This window comes from Tursiops truncatus, chromosome 8 (assembly GCF_011762595.2).
Source record: "Tursiops truncatus isolate mTurTru1 chromosome 8, mTurTru1.mat.Y, whole genome shotgun sequence".
NCBI lineage: Eukaryota > Metazoa > Chordata > Mammalia > Artiodactyla > Delphinidae > Tursiops > Tursiops truncatus.
In genome coordinates this window covers 52,475,748-52,492,265 of record NC_047041.1, presented here as the reverse complement: position 1 = coordinate 52,492,265, position 16,518 = coordinate 52,475,748, and the positions used below count along the sequence as shown (strand labels likewise).

General features: G+C 47.7%; 1 protein-coding gene across 1 annotated transcript in view; it reads right to left on the bottom strand.

Annotated features, from left to right (window-relative positions):
- TENM4 (teneurin transmembrane protein 4) overlaps nucleotides 1–16,518 on the bottom strand; it is a 739,181-nt gene that overhangs the window by 389,038 nt on the left and 333,625 nt on the right. Inside the window, exon 6 of the mRNA XM_073808362.1 lies at nucleotides 42–329. Coding sequence (XP_073664463.1) covers nucleotides 42–329 — 288 coding nt within the window. The remainder of the gene's footprint in view (nucleotides 1–41; nucleotides 330–16,518) is intronic.

Sequence of the window (16,518 nt, the reverse complement as noted above, 5' to 3'; positions counted from 1 at the left end):
GTGCGCAGGCGCGCCTCAAGCCCCGCCCCGGCCGCCCTCACCTGCGCGGCAGAACTCCTCGGCCTCCTGCGGCACCATGTCCTTGACACGGCTGCCATAGGCGAGGCGGGCGTCCTGGTCGTAGGCCTTGAGGGTCTCGCTGGAGCTGTAGGATTTCTGCGGGGCCTTGCCCTCCTCGCTGTCTGCGGACGAGCTGGTGTAGCGGCGCTCGGCGTCGCGGCGCCGGGTCAGCGAGCGGTACGGCTTCCTCTCTTTAACGTCCATGGCCTCCGGCTGGCGCTCCTCCACATCCACGAACAGGGTCCTCGCCGCACTCAGGGCCGAGTGGTCTGGAGCCCGAGAAACCAAAGAAAGGGCGTCAGTTCCGGCCCCAGGGGGCAAAGGCAATCCCCGGGTCCCTCCCGGACCTCGATTCACCCGGCAGTGCTGTGGACAAGGGGCCTCAGGCTCTGGAGGGGAGGGCGTCGCTCCACGGCCACGCAGCCATAAGTAGCACAGGGGGACTTGCACCCAAGGCTTGTTATGATGAATCCTTTCTCTTCCTGCTACACGACCGACCTGTCTCCCCTGTGGAGATGCCCTCAGCCTCTCCTTCAGTGATGTCTATCAAGGAAGCTGACAACAAAGGCCAGAGGGCACTAGTTTTCCCAATCCTGCTATAGATGTGAACCCCGTGTGTGTTCCCATCAGTCCTCCGGCTGGGACAGGGCCTCACGCAGAACAGGGGCTCTTTAAGAATTTGTGAAATGAACGACTATATTCAGGCACTGGGGTAAGTGCTTTGCATATAATTATCTCATTCAATTGTCACACGTCCTGAGATATTATTACTGTCTCCAACCTTTTCTGGAAATGAGCCAAGGTATAAACAACCAATCCACAGTTATCACCACCAGATAATTAAATAATCACCTGCTTATTGTCTGTTTTCTTGCACTCATATGTAAGCACCATGAGAGCAGGGGCCTTACCTGTTCTGCTCACTCCTCATCTATTGCACCTAAAGTGAAGCCTGGTGCCTCCAATGCATATTTAGTTAAACAGCCAACCAGTCTCCATCTGACATGAGAAAACTGAGGTTCCAAACCTCCCTCAAGGTGACTCAGGTGGTAAGTATCAAAGTCAGGATCTGAAACCAGGTCTGTTTGGCTCTAAAGTCCGAGTTTTTCCTATTTTATTATGCTCCCTGAGTCCCCTCCCTCCCACCACACAGAAGTGTCCTTCCAGCTAGGCTGGGCCTGGACTACCATGCTGATCGGAGAACTCCGTCACCTCCAGACTCATCCATCTCATTGGAGGCACCATTGGCACCTGGGGAAGCCGCGGCACCTGCCGCATATGTCAGGTTTGCCAGGCTGTGTGGCTGGTAGGAAGCTCCTAATCTCCCTTTCTCCTCTTTTCCCCATCTTGACCCTTTTGCTCTAGGCCGACACATTTTTTAAAGCTCTTATAACACCGCCTTTCTCTTTCCAGATGTCTTCCTCTGGCTCTGGGGTAGCAAACGTAGCCCCCTACAAGAGCCAGGAGGTCAGCACAGGAGGAAAGCAGGATATCCTACACAAAGGATGATAAGCGCTCCTTCTTGAAACATACAACCTTCTCAGTTCTTTCATTGTTCCACTTTCCAGAGCAACATGGGTATACAAAACCTTCTACTGCGTCACTGTCCTATTAGAGAAACAACAGCGCAAGAGCTGTCATCAAGGAGTCTCAGTGCCCAGGGTGGGGCCTCTGACCAACAAAGAGGGCGGGCCTGTTCAACGGGGCAGTGGGTGTTCAGTGCCTACCAATGCTGTGACATAGGAGTGTAGGGGGTCTTGTGAATTTTTATGACAAGCTGGAAATTTGGACTTGGATGTAAAATGTATGATTTTTAAATGTAATCCATTATTACATGTCGGCCAAGTTAAACACACTGATGGGTCAGTTTTGTTCTGAGGGCTAGCGATTTCCGAGTTCTGCTTTTGATCGTGGACATTGAAGGTATCGGTATCCCTGTGGCCTGAGGATGCTCTCTTCCCTCTCAAGAGGGAAGGACCACCTCTTAGGTGGTTCTGAGGATGAAATGAGTTAATACATGTCCCTGGGACATATGATCCCTGATACACAATGGGCGCTCAATACATGTTCGCCATTATTATCATCAGAAAAAACCCGCCTTTTATTTTTAAAAGGCATACTTTGGAAGGCTCCAGCTAGATGTCAGTTATAACTGGAGAAGGAACGTTCCCTCAAACATACGTTAATAAGGCTGAGACACATTTTAGGCTGTTAAGTTGGTGGATGACTATGTGTCTTACCAGTGTGTACCTGTTGACTGAAGACAATGGCTTCAAGGCAGAGGCTCAGTAATTGCAAATTAAGAACACAGTCCCCAAACTCATGGCTTCCCTATTACAAATCAGAGGCAAGGAGAAATCTGCCTTGCTCTCATTTCCTTTTCAGTCTTAATATAGTAATTCAGTAAATATTTACTTTTTTTCAACAGATGGGAGATCAGTCATGGTTCACACTCAAATTGGCATTTTTTTAAAGGTTTTTTTGATGTGGACCATTTTTAAAGTCTTTATTGAATTTGTTACAATATTGCTTCCATTTTATGTTTTGGTTTTTTGGCCACGAGGCATGTGGGATCTTAGCTCCCGGACCAGGGATCGAACCTGCACCTCCTGCATTGGAAGGCGAAGTCTTAACCACTGGACCGCCAGGGAAGTCCCTCAAATTGGCATTTAATTGAGAGAAAAAGAAGAGGTCGGGATGAAAGAAGTAACAGTGGAGAAAAGCTCCTCTCGGAGCAAGAGTCTGCAGCATAGCGATGCTGAGACCCTGGAGGGGGGGAGCAGTGCCGGGAAGGGCGTCAGAAGCACCCGCACACGTCCATGCCTACACAAGTCAGTCCCTGCTTACCCTGCTGACCTCTGGGTTCCCCACCTGCCGGTTCCTGATCCTCCTCTGCTTCCTCTCACTGCCCACAGAACAACCCGCCACCCCAACTCGACTCTCACGGACGCACGCCCCTACTGCCTGCTGAAACTCTTCGCCAGGTAAGCCCCGAGCACACAAATGTGCCTTTGCAGAGGAGTTCATTTCCACAACCCATTACAGACCAGTCTCGCGCTGGGACTGGAGCCCAGAGATGAGCAGGACACAAGCCTTGCGGGGGCAGCTACCGTCTCTCTGGGGTGTCAGCCATAGGGGCCATCAATGATGAGTGCTTTGATAAAGCATGAACCGTAGTTTATAACTTTCGGGGGTCATTTCTGGTCTATCTACGGGGAAGGAGAGTGGGCTCTGGCCAAGAGAAGGGAAGAATCATGTCTGCATTGGGTGCTGTGGTTAGTGCTTCCCACACAGACCCACGGGAACTCTAGTTACTTGGGTTTGTTCTGGCCACGCCTCACAGCATGTGGGCTCTTAGTTCCCTGACCAGGGATTGAACCCTTGCCCCTTGCATTGGAAGTATGGAGTCTTAACCACTGGACCGCCAGGGAAGTGCCCTAATTACTTCTCATTTTAGAGAGCTGACTCAGTGAGCCAGTTGGTTGATAAGTTCACACAACCAGTGAGCCAGTGATTCTAAAATCCACTTTTCTTTTACATGGAGCTGGTTCAGATGGATCTGGAAGGTTTGAACAGGTCTGTTAACGTGGGGAAGCCTGGAGACACATGGTAGTGATAGGAAGAGAGGCAGTGACAATACAATGACTTTTTTTTTTTTTAATGGCTGCATTGGGTCTTCATTGCACTGCGTGGGCTTCTCATTGCAGTGGCTTCTCTTGTTGCAGAGCACGGGCTCTAGGCACGTGGGCTTCAGTAGTTGCGGCTCACAGGCTCTAGAGCGCAGGCTCAGTAGTTGTGGTGCACGGGCTTAGTTGCTCCGTGGCATGTGGGATCTTCCCGGACCAGGGATCTAACCCGTGTCCTTTGCATTGGCAGGCGGATTCTTAACCACTGCGCCACAAGGGAAGTCCCAAAATGATTGTTAATTTAATACCTACTCATGCTGGGAACTTTGTACATGTTGTTTCTAGTCTCTACAACAACTAGGCAGGTTAGATATTATCCTCTTATTTTATATTTTCTCTTACTTTTATTTTATAAATGAGATAACAAGCTCAAAGAGATTAAGTGATTTGCTCTAAATCACATGGCTTCCAAATATCAGGGTCTAGATTTGAATCAGAAGAAAATGTTTAAACCTGAAGAAAGGTATTACACACACCTAGTACCAGAGGTTAATTCATTCGGTAAATAATTGCTAAGGACTGTTCTCTCCTAACTGTGGTGGGAGCTGCATGAAGGCAAGACATGAGGTTCCCTTCTGCCCTCCCCTCCTCTCCCCCTGTTCCCCCTTCCCCGCCTCCCCCCAACACTGACTTCCTACCCTGCTTTCCAAGCCTTGTGTGAGGCCTCGGTGGACAAGACAAATGAGCTTCTTACTCCTTGGAGCTTCTAGACAGTGGGCAAGTCAGACAGGGAGAGAGGCAGGGGAAGGACACCAGAGTGGCCCCTAACCTAGGTCAGGTGGGCCAAAGGTGGAGAGATGATTAAGGGACCACTGCTCAGAGAAAGTGACATCTAAACTATGACCAAAGAAAGTCAAGGAAAAGTGAGACAGGCCAGATGGTTTTGAGGTAAGGAGAGAAAAGGAGTCTAGATCTGTGACTTCCCCATGTTCTCTCACCTACAGTAAACATTTATTTCACACACATAAATCTACAAAGTTCTAACTAAAACAAAAATTTCAAAAAACATGCCTAACCTTTCCTCAAGGGTGGAATCTGGTATTTTCTCTCTTATTCTATTTGACTAAAAGAGAATTATGGATGGATTGCCAACCTACAGTTTGAAAAAGACCATTCTAGGTCACAACCTGCATGAAAGTGGGAGGGGTGAGGGAGTTTGGGAACAGACAGAATCCAAACTTCAGTGAGGGAAAGAGGTCTAAGGTGAAGCTTGAGAGGTGAAGAGCCTGGTAGAAAATATAAAAAGGCACTTCCATGAATGATGATAACACAAGTGGACAGTACAATGTAAAAGTGCAGGTGGCAGAAAGCCTGGCTCTGGCGATCCCAGGGGAGCGTGTCCTCTAGCTGGTTTTCTGGTGCCAGGAGCTGGCCTGGAAGAAAGACAAGGAGGATGTGGGACTCGGGGAGAGAAGAGGAGATGGGGAAACAAAGCTTTTGGTGTTTGGGAGAAACTCAAAAAGCCAACTTGGGCCCTTTACATGGGCTCCGGCAATACTTATGAGAGGCAGGGGCCTGGGGCATTCACAGGGAGACGTCATCAGACCTACAGACCTGCCGAGGACCCTTTGCCCCTGCCAAAGCCTCAGGGAAACGGGGGCTGTTACAACCCTGGACTTCCTCGCAACCTCGGAAATGACCAGAGACAAGCCAGGAAATTGACTGAATTCCTACTGGACTAAAGTTTTATAAGTTTTCCTTAGCATAAGCACATGGTGATATTTTCAGTTCTTAGTGTGTCAAAAAGGGCTCATAAATATTTGAGCTAAAATGTGTTCTGCAAAATATAAGTCCTAGGCAGTATCTGTGTGTGTGTGTGTGCATAAAGTCATCATAAATTTTTACTTTCCTTCAGAGTTTGCTCTGGCAAGTCCTTTGTTCACAACTCCGGTGTGATATGAAGGGGAATGCCAGGGAGAGAGGCACCTAGTCTGTGCCAGGTACTGTGCTGGGCTATGAACAAACCAAAGAGGTAGGCACCGTATCCCACAGATTTGGAAACTGAGCCTCGGAGAAACAAAGGGATGCTCAAGTTCACACAAAACGCCAAGACTGGAATCTGATTGCTCTCTTCTCCCTGTGGTACAGCATATTTCCCTGATCTTGTCACATTAGGGAATCCTTTGCCTTTTGAAATGGTAAGAGAGTGATTATAATAAGGGTGGCTAAAGGCAAGGTGTTTACATGCATTACCTCGTTTAACCCTCACCAGGCCCTTGAACCATTCTCATTTGATAGATGAAAGAAACCGGGATTTTGAGTGGTTAAATGCCGTGCCCAGAGGACCACAGCAAGGAAGGGGCAGAGTGAGGATTGAAACCTGGGTCTGTGCGACCCTCAGGCTCAAGCTTTTAATCAGAGCCTGTACTGCTTCTCATGCAGGTCACCCCTTATTCTAGTTTGCTTAACTCTTCTGTTTGCTCTCTCACTTAGTGTTTTAAGCAGTATTAATTCTTCTGATGAACCTCCAGAATTCTTCAGTTAGCACCTGACCTGGGCTTTTACAGCTTCATCTCCAAGTGTCCCCACCCAGAAAGCCAGCACTGTGGGCCAGGGGAAGGGCTTTCCTGAGAGCACAGTGGAGTGTGGCCCTGTGCCCAGCCTGGCTGTGGGGACATCCCTAATCAGTGGCTGGCAGGCAGGTGACAGATGGTACCGCTGCCCACAGAAGCCATGTCGCCCTTCAGGTCAGGCATCAAAGGGCCGCTGGTTGTTGTACGGGCACCGCTCCTCCAATCCCGGCTGGGGGGGAGCTCCCACCAGGGTGGCCCCGACCCCTCCCAGGGCTGAGCGCACGCAGGACAGGGGACACATTCGGCCCTCGGCCAACAGGAGCTATTACGGGGGCTCCGGGGTATCCGGATTCCTCCATCATCTATCGTTTCTCCTCTCAAAGCTATTTATGAGCCAAATGATGCCCCTTTACAAATGGTGGCATCTCAGAATCAGAACCTGTGGCATTTATTGTCTTACGATTGAAAGAACCATCAAAGGTCAGCAGGTTCTTGTCCCATCCCCACCAGGTGGTCACACCCCCTCCAAATCTGGGGACCTCGTTCCCCCCAGGGACAGCTCTAGCTATGAGATTGTGCTTCCTGACATGGAGCTGGACCTGCCTCCTTTCAGCTTCCTTCCACAAGCCTCAGCTGTGCTCCTTGGGGGTCTCAGGAAATAAGTCTAACAATTTGCCCTGGCGAGAGCCTTACAGACTGAAGAGGCACTAGTCTGTGCATCCTTGAGTCTTCTCATTAGACTGAACATTTCACCTTCCCAGTATCCTTTCCCCAGGTTCATCTATCTCACTCCCTCTTTCCCACCTAACAAGGCTTTATAAGATCCAGGGTGAGGTCTCTCACCTTCTGAGATGGCTCACACTCTGCGGGGTGTTTCTCTCCCAGCGCCGCTCTCGCCTTTTGAGACAGATGGCATTCTGTCTGTGGAATGTGGTGTACCTCTCTAAATAAATCCCCTTCTTACCTGTCACCTTGCCTCTCACTGCATTCCTTCTGTCTTGAGACATAAAGAACCTGAGCTTCAGTAAGTCCTGACATCAGGAAGTAAGGCCCTCACCCAGGTGGAGGACGGAATGACATCAACCTTCCTGACCTCAATCAACTACAGCCTGGACTCTGTTGACCTCTGCCCCAATTCTATGCTGAACTCTCCTCTGCTCGAGCCCCCTCGTGAATACGCACGCACCCTTAGTTTAAAGCTTCCCCAACTTTGCAGTCTGGGGAGACACTGCTTTGGGAACAGACCCCCAGTGTTCTCCTTACTTGTTGCAAGTAATTAATCCTTCCTTCTTCCCAACCCCCCAAAAAATCCAGGGTAAGACTTGGGAACGAGTAGTTTGACCAGAAGCAGTCAGAGGGACAGACACACCTACAGGTGATTCCAGCACAGTGAACACAAAAGAGCAGCTGACACAGACACTTGTGGGTCAGAGAGGGACACCAGTTTGGGTGTCCTGGAGGAGGTGACACCTGCGCTGAGAAGGGAAGTCTGAGCAGGAGTTAAACAGGGGACAAGGAGAGGGGAGTGCCCACATGCCTCTCTTGTGGGGTGTAGTCTGCATGGCCCTCACCCCCACTCTCTCCTGCACCGGACACCATATTCCCACGGGGCACACCCCCCCGGGGGCCTCAGGATGTGCTGTCTGCTGGGACTCAGTTTTTCCATGAACAACACCTGGAGAAACGGTCTCTTCTGCAGTGCAGCCCCTCCTGATAGGGCCCTCTTTCCTTCTCCCTAGAAAGCCCAGTCAAGGGTCAAGCCTGAAACCCATATTATTTGAGTGTTAGCTCTGTAAAAAGTGCACAGGGGCCCTACACCGACTTCTGATTTTCTGTCGGTTTCTGGGACCACATGATGAGATAATCAGGGGCAAGGAGAGATAGTTGAGCCGATTAATCGCGCATCCCCTGTGGTGTCCAAGGCTTATCCTGTAATTACCTGGGGTTCCTATGTTAGGCCTCCACTCTGTAAGGCGGGGAGCGCTGAACAGGGAGAGCTGGAGGGGAAAACCAGCCCCCCAGGGAAGCAGGCACTAGTTTAAGGCTCCTGGAAATGGTGAAGGTTGCAACCGCTGTGCCCTCCGAGAGCTGTCCAGGGCCCTGCGTTCATGGAGAGGAGAAGCTGGGGCTCAGAGGCTGTGACCTGCTGACGGCCACAGCCAACAAGTGAAGAGGCAGGAGCCCTCAGCTTCACACACACACACACACACACACACACACACTCTCTCTCTCTCCCTCTCTCTCTCTCTCTCTCTCTCTCTCTCTCTCAGGCCCAGGAGTTCTGTAAAAGTGCAAAGATTGCAAAGCCCCTTGGGGAGGTGCCAGGAGCGGTGCTTGCAGCAGACGAAGCTTGTTAGCGAAGGTGTCCCAGAAAGGGATGTCCAGCCGGAAAGCAAGGGAGACAGAAGTGGCTTTGGCAGAATTTCGCTTACATCTCCGTGTACTCAAGTCGCAAAGAGGCGGAGGAAAAGGCCCATAACGATGGGAAAACCCCAACTGCCTGAAGCTGCGGCCATCTCCAATAATTAAAGGCAGACTTAATAGGTATCAGGGCCCTCTTTCCAGCAGCTGGGTGGTCAGGCAATTTTTATTTCAATAATTAGCTGCTGTATGTCACACAGAACTGGAGACAGATAAAGGGAGGGCCAGTCTCTCATGGAGCTAATTGTGCCCAGAGTTCTACAAGCCTAATCAAGCTTGCACGACTCCCATCCCTTTCATCCAAGGCCTCAAAGGACTTCGCCTGTGGTAATTAAGTCTCCTAAGTGCCGTAAAGAAAGGGATTCTCCTTGGCAGTCTGAGTGAAGAAGAGGAGGCTGGGGTGGGGATGGGGCAGGTGGCCATGCTGCTGGCCCCCAGGCTGGGGACAGAGGGCAAGGAAGAGGCCCCGACCCTGACACTGGGCCCTTTAAGCCTCTGGCCTGGTGCATTCTGCCCCCAGACAGGACAACTGCGGACCTTGTGGTGTTGCTGGCCACCTCCTGTGGAGCCTGGCTCAACCTGCCCCAACCAAAGCCTTTCTAAATGTCGCAAGCTGGATGGTCTCTGGGGGATATATTTGTTAGACGCGTCCAATCAGGTGGGGGTAATTCAGATTCCACTATCCTAGATTCTTACAGGTAGAGGGATCATAAAGGCCGTAGTGGCCCAGCCCCATCTGATGCGTGCATTCCTCTGCGTCCCCAAGGACACCAGCCAGCCTTTGCGTGATCTCCGATGATACCACTTACTCCTAACGTGTTTCATCCCCTAAGTTTGGCCTTAGTTCATTCTGATAGTGAGCTGAAGTTTGCTTCCTTCCAGAGCCTTCCCACTGACCCTAACTCTGCCTTCAAACCTCACAGACAAGCCCAATCCCTCCCCTCCAGATCACGATTCCTCTCTCCCAAAGCTTCAGAGAACAGTAGAGCACAGTGGTCAAAACCACAAGCTACATCAAAAGCACAATCCCCACACCAACAAAAACGGATAAAGTTGGACCTCACCAAAATCCAAACTCATGCTCTGTGAAAGACTGTTAAAAGGATGAAAAGACAAGCTACAAAGTGGGAGAAAATATTTGCAAACCACATATCCAACAAAAGCCTAGCATCTAGAGCACATAAAGAACTCTCAAAACCCAACAGTAAAAAACCAAACCCAAACCAAACCCAAACAACCCAATTAGAAAATGGCCAAAAGATATGAACAGATATTTCACTGCAGAGGATATACAGATGGCAAATAAGCACATGAAAAGATGTTCAACATCACCGGCCAGCAGGGAAATGCAAATGAAAACCACAGTGTCACCACACACCCATCAGACGAGCTAAAATGTAAAATAGTGGCAACTCTGAATGCTGGCAAGGATGCAGAGACCCTGGATCACCCATACATTTCTGACAGGAGTATAAGATATTACGGCCCTTCTGGAAACCAGTTCGGCAGTTTTTTATGAAACTAAACGTGCAGTTGCTGTACAACGTAGCGATTGCACTCTTGGGCATTTAACCCTCAGAAATGAAAACTTAGGTTCACACAAGAACCGGTACAGAGATGTTCATAGAAGCCTTACTCATAATAGCTAAAAACTGGAAACAGTCCAGATGTCTTTCAACAGCTGAATGGCTATTGTAAATGGAATGCCACGGAATACTACTTGGCGAGAAAAAGGAATGAGCTAATGATACGAATGAATCTCTAGAGAATTATGTTGAGTGAAAAAAGCCAATCACAAAATGTTACATACAATATGATTCCATTTATATAACATTTTTGAAATGACAACATTTTAGCAATGGAGAACAGATTAGTAGTTGCCAGGGGTTAGGGATGGGGTAGGGGTGGGAGGTAGGTGGGTGTGGCTATAAAAGGGCAGTGAGAGGGATGCTTGTGGTGATGGAAATATTCCCTATCTTGACTGGACGCAGATGATAAAACAGGGTAGAAGTAAACACACGCATACATACAAATAAGTACAAGTAAAATTGGGGAACTCTGAATAAAATGAATGGATTGTACCAATGTCCATATCCTGGTTGTGATATCTATTCTCTTACAATAGTTTTGCAACATGCTGCTGCTGGGGGAAACTGGGAATAGGGTACCCAGGATATATTTGTACTATTTTTTACAACTGCGCATGAACTACAGTTACCTCTTTTTTAAATTTTTATTGGAGCATAGTTGATTTACAATGTTGTGTTAGTTTCAGGTGTACAGCAAAATGAATCAGTTATACATATGCATATATCCACTCTTTTTTAGATTCTTTTCCCATATAGGTCATTACAAAGTACTGAGTTCCCTGTGCTATACAGTAAGTCCTTATTAGTTATCTATTTTATATATAGTAGTGTGTATATGTCAATCCCAATCTCCCAATTTATCCCTCCCCCCACCTTTTCCCCTGGTAACCATATGTTTGTCTTCTACATCCATGACTCTGCTTCTGTTTTGTAAATAAGTTCATTTGTACCTTTTTAAAAAAAAAATATTCCACATATAAGCAATATCATCTACTCCTGGGCATATACCCAGAGAAAACCATAATTCAAAAAGACACATGCACACCAGTGTTCATTGCAGCACTATTTACAATATCCAGAACATGAAAGCAACCTAAATGTTCATCAACAGAGGAATGGATAAAGAAGATGTAATGTATACATACAATGTAATACTACTCAGCCATAAAAAAAGAATGAAATTTTGCCATTTGCAGCAACCTGGATGGACTTGTAGGGTATTATGCTAAGTGAAATAACTCAGAGAAAGAAAGACAAATATTGTGTATCACTTTATATGTGGAATCTAAAAAACACAACAAACTAGTGAATATAAAGAAAGAAGCAGACTCACACATACAGAGAACAAACTAGTAGTTACCAGTGAAGAGAGGGAAGGGAGGAGGGGCAAGTTAAGGATAGGAGAGTAAGAGGTACAAACTGTTATGTGTAAAATAAGCTACAAGGATATATTGTACAACACAGGAATATAGCCAGTATTTTATAGTAACTATAAATGGAGCATAACCTTTAAAAATTGTGAATCACTATATTGTACACCTGTGATTTATATAATATTTTACATCAATATAACTCAATAAATTAAAATAAATAAAATACATAAATTAAAAAAAAAAAAGGTCAGCCCGGAAGAGAAAAAAAGTAGGTTTTTGAGTCAGGCAAACCTAGGTTTGAACCTTGAACCTACTATGTATTTCCTGTACAACTTTGGACAAAGAAACTGACTGAGCTTCAGTTTCCTCATCTATAAAATGGGGATAGTATCTACTATCTTACAGGGCTTTCCTGAGGCTTAAATGAGGCAATCCATGGCAATACTTAACTCTATGCATGGTGCATAAGTAAGGACTCCATTATCAACAGGATAATTACCTCTGTGCCTTCTTCTGATTCAATTCCCAACTAAATTCAACTTCAACTTCCTAAATTCAACTCTGGAAGTTAGGTATGGGGGTTGATTGCTCTAGTAATGATACCTCCCTGTATTACACCCTTGTGTAGTCTCCCTGCTGACTCCAGGGTTGGCCATGTGATTGCACTGACCAAGGGGATATTAGCAATCGGGAATCAGAGGCATGAAAAACCCTTGAGTGTTTGGGCTTGCCTGTTTTGCTACTTTGGGAAAACATCTATCATGTAGCAAGACCCACGTTGTCCAGCTTATCGCTAGAGACCCAAGGCTGAGCCAACCAGCCCCACTGACTGCAGCCACAGGAGTGAGCCCAGAGGACAGTTGCTGGACCACCCAGCTCCGCCCAGCCCAAATTTCTGACCCTGAGAAACAGGAACCAATAAGTGGTCATTTTAATCCCAAACTCCTTATTAGTTTGGAATTAAAATATATACACTACTATATAAAATAGATAACCAACAAGGACCTACTGTATAGCAGAGGCAACTATACTCAAAATCTTGTAATAACCTATAATGGAAGAGAATGTGAAAAAAGAATACATATATTTATATATATATATATATATATGTATAATAGAATCACTTTGCTGTACACCTGAAACTTATACATCGTAAATCAACTATATGTCAATAAAAATTTGAAAAAAATGGTCATTTTCAGCCACTATATTTTACAGAGATCTGTTACATAGAAAGGCTAACTGATATAGGTATTATAATTTCCGTATTACAGATGAGGAAACTGAGGCTCAGATCATTAAAGTACCTTAAAAAATAAGAGGAAATGTTACGAGGACGAAAAGACTAACACCTAATGTTTAAACAGTACTTCAGAGCTTATACATTTTTCTACATTTTTGTGCCACTTAATCCACCACCCTGTACTTCTCTTTTTTGGAATTTTTCAAAATTACATTTATGTTTAAGTAGTTGCTTAATTATATGCTCTAAGCAGGTGGGGATCATGTCTATCTTGTTCAGCACCGAATGTCAACTTTGAACCTTGAAAACAGTAGGCACTTAATAAATAATGACTGGCTGGATAAATGAACAAATACCTCTGAGAAGGTATGTCATGATCCTATATTAGACAGAAAACTGATGTTCAGAGAGGTGAAGTGCTTGTTTCAAAGTCACACAGCCAGCAAGAGGCAGTGCTTAGATGCAGCCCAGGTCTTTGACCCTAAGTGCAGAGGTCTGCCTTAAATTCTCTGTGCATCCTGAGGGTTTCTCAGACAAGGAAATGAATTACTACCCCACAGTTAGGAAGGAATGTTGTTGGATGAATTCCATATGTTTCAGGAATGCCAATCCCCATGCTAAGAGGATTCTGACCAAACCAAGCTTCCAGCTGGACAGAAATGTGCTGCGATGTGAACCCCAGTGCACGGGATCAGAGGTGCCTGTTAGCACAAGTCTCACGTCGTTGGTACCATCCAGCCCCAAATCCCCATGGGGCGTCCCAGTCAAATGCATAACCACCCAGCAGGCATAGGCCCACTAAGCAGCTCTGCTGTCAGCCATGGGTCAGCCCGTGAGTTCCTTTGAGAGGAACCGGCAGATGTTAGCACCAAGCTCTGAGGACAGACACCATGCTCCTCCAGAACCAGCAGACTGCCCGAGCACCGCAGTGGGCTCACATGGGCTGAGCAGAGCCCCGCCTCGGTGGCCACAGCTGCCTCTCCGCCTTCCAGGAGGGCCTCGAGCCTGTCCTCTCTGTGGGGAAGCTCTGACCCTTGGACCCTCTGCTGGCTAATGTTACAGCTGGGTCGCCGCAGTCCTGCTTCCTGGGGCCAGACCCTCACTTTGTTCTCTTTATTGTAGCCCTAAATTTGTTTTCATTAACAAGCTCTGCCTGTCACTCCATTGATTCTGCCTTCTTTTAGGGCTGTTAAGCTCAGTTGTGAACGGTACCAGTCTTTAAGGTGATGCCAGCCTGGAGAGGCAGTGGGATGGGGGCGCTGCTTGCTCCTCTCCAGGGCGGGAACCCAGGGGGACCACATTATCTAGGGCCCAGCCTGGCCTCTACTAGGCAACTCCTCAGATTCGTCCAGTGTGTTCTTTCCAACGCGAAGCCCCTTCCTATCTCAAAAGTCACCAAGACACCGTGAAGCTGAGCCAGGCAGAGTGCAGGTCATCACTGTTTCCGGGTTACAGAGGAGGGCTTTCCTGGTAGAGAGAAAGCAGCGCGGAGCCGCTAAAAGCATCGACCCTGCAGCCAGACAGCCAGGGTTCAAACCCCAGCTCTGTCACTCCCCAGCTGTGTACCCTGGGCACATTATTGAAGCTCTCAATGCCTCACACTAAAGTGTGGAGAGAACACTTGTACTTACAAGGTAGAGTTTTTGGGAGGACTGAATGAGTTAATATGTGCAAAGTACTTAGAAAAGGCTTAGCACTTGGCTGCCATGATGATGATGACTATTATTATTATTATTGTTGTTGTTGTTATAAGGTATCGCGTTCTGGCCGTGATGCAGGTTTGGATTTCTCTACCCCATTCACACTAATGTATTAGGACATCTATATCCCTATTCAGCATTATGTATCTACTCATTCAGTCACTGAGCAAATATTTACTAGAAATGTACTATGTGCCCAGAGCTGTGCTGGGATGCAAGGACTGTCGTTCCAGAAAGACAGAAAGGGCACCAGTTTTGAACAATGCTCCAGTTTGAATCTCAGCCCTGCATTCACTAGGTACAAGCCATGGGCAGCTCATTCTGGGCCTTAATTTCCTCATCTGTGAGATGGGGAATTATCTGTAGCCCTGCCATCCTGCCTCTTCCGAGGACGCACGCGGTCATCTGGGGGCCTGGAGGGGGAGTATGTTCTAGAACCTTTCCAGACCAGAGCCCCAGCCCTCCTCCAACTCTGGCCAGCCGGGAGGAGAGGAGAGTGGTCCCTAAAGCAGTGGCCTGTGGGAAACCTGAGCCACCTTCAAAGAGAGGGATTTAGTTGGCTCAGGCTCTGTGTCCTCTCTGAGGGAGCATCACAAAGCAGGGACCAGCCCCCAGGAGGACCAGGCCCCTCAGAGAGGCCACATGGCTGGAAACTGGCCCCTTTGCCTCAGTCTTCTTGAGCTGTGTGCCCTTCAGCCTGATGCCGGAGGAAGGAGCCTGCTGCCTTTCTTTCTCTTCTTATCCTCAGTGCAACAGAACAGTGTTTAAATCGGAGCCTTAAAATGAGAAGCAAATGGGAAGGGCTTGCAGAATGACGTTGAGCACCATCTAGAAAAAGTCCAGGCTTAAAATTTACAGTCTATGACAAGCGATTGGATTTACCTTGCCAGAGGGAGAGGCCCTGGGGCCACACTGAGAAAACATAATGCTGGGGCATTTCCTAAACCTGGCACTTTAGAGTTTACACAGCACTGACAATCAGGCAACCTCCGCTCACCCTCTACTGCCCTGAGAGGTAGGTTCTACAACCTCATTTCAACAGGGAAGTGTGGCAGGCAGGCAGGCAGGAATGTGGGGTTCTGGCACAGGAGAACTCTACTCTGAGATCTGGCTTTGTGATCCTAAGCAAACGCCAATAATACATAAACGGTGAATACAAACTGTGGCTCTTGTCTACTGAGCACCCAGTATGTGCCTGGTGATCCTTGTTTGCCAAATTGTTGCCATCTTATATAAACTGAGGATCAGAGTGGGCAAGGATTTGCCCTGAGTCACACAGCGTTTTAAGAGAGCTAGGATTGAGAGCCCCACACGGAGAGTCTCAATTTTTTAAGCCATATCATGGAGACGATGAAGATCAGTTATATCCAGAGGTTGGAGTGTCACATGCAGCTTGGAAGTCCTATACAAATATCTGTTATCCTTACTGAGAAAATTGAGGCTCCCAGGGGTGAAGTGACGTGTCCAAGGTCACCCAGCTGGCAAGGAGCAGAGCCGGGACTTGATCTCCATGTTCTGGTGCCCACTGTCCCTTCCATTAGGCTGCAGCTGCCATCTGGAACACCTGCCAGCACTGCACAAGAGCTACGAATCTCTAGGAGCCATCAGACTGATGATAGTTAAATACTCGGCTATTTGAAAACTATAATAACAAACAGTTGAGAATAAATGCGAAGCCTCTAACTGGTTAGGAACACCACCCAGGGGCACAGAGATTTGTCAGTGTGACTGATGCTGCCTGCTTAAATGCAGTGTGCAGACACTCGCACAGAAGAAAGGCAGGCTGTGAGCGGGCAACAGTGGCGGCGTGTGAAGAGGGCCGCACTGGTAGAAAGCATTGCTTGCATCTGAACCCACTCATTCTCTACTGCAAATCCGAAGGAGGGCTTGTTATTCCTATTTGATTGATGAGAAGCCAACGCCCAGAGAAGCT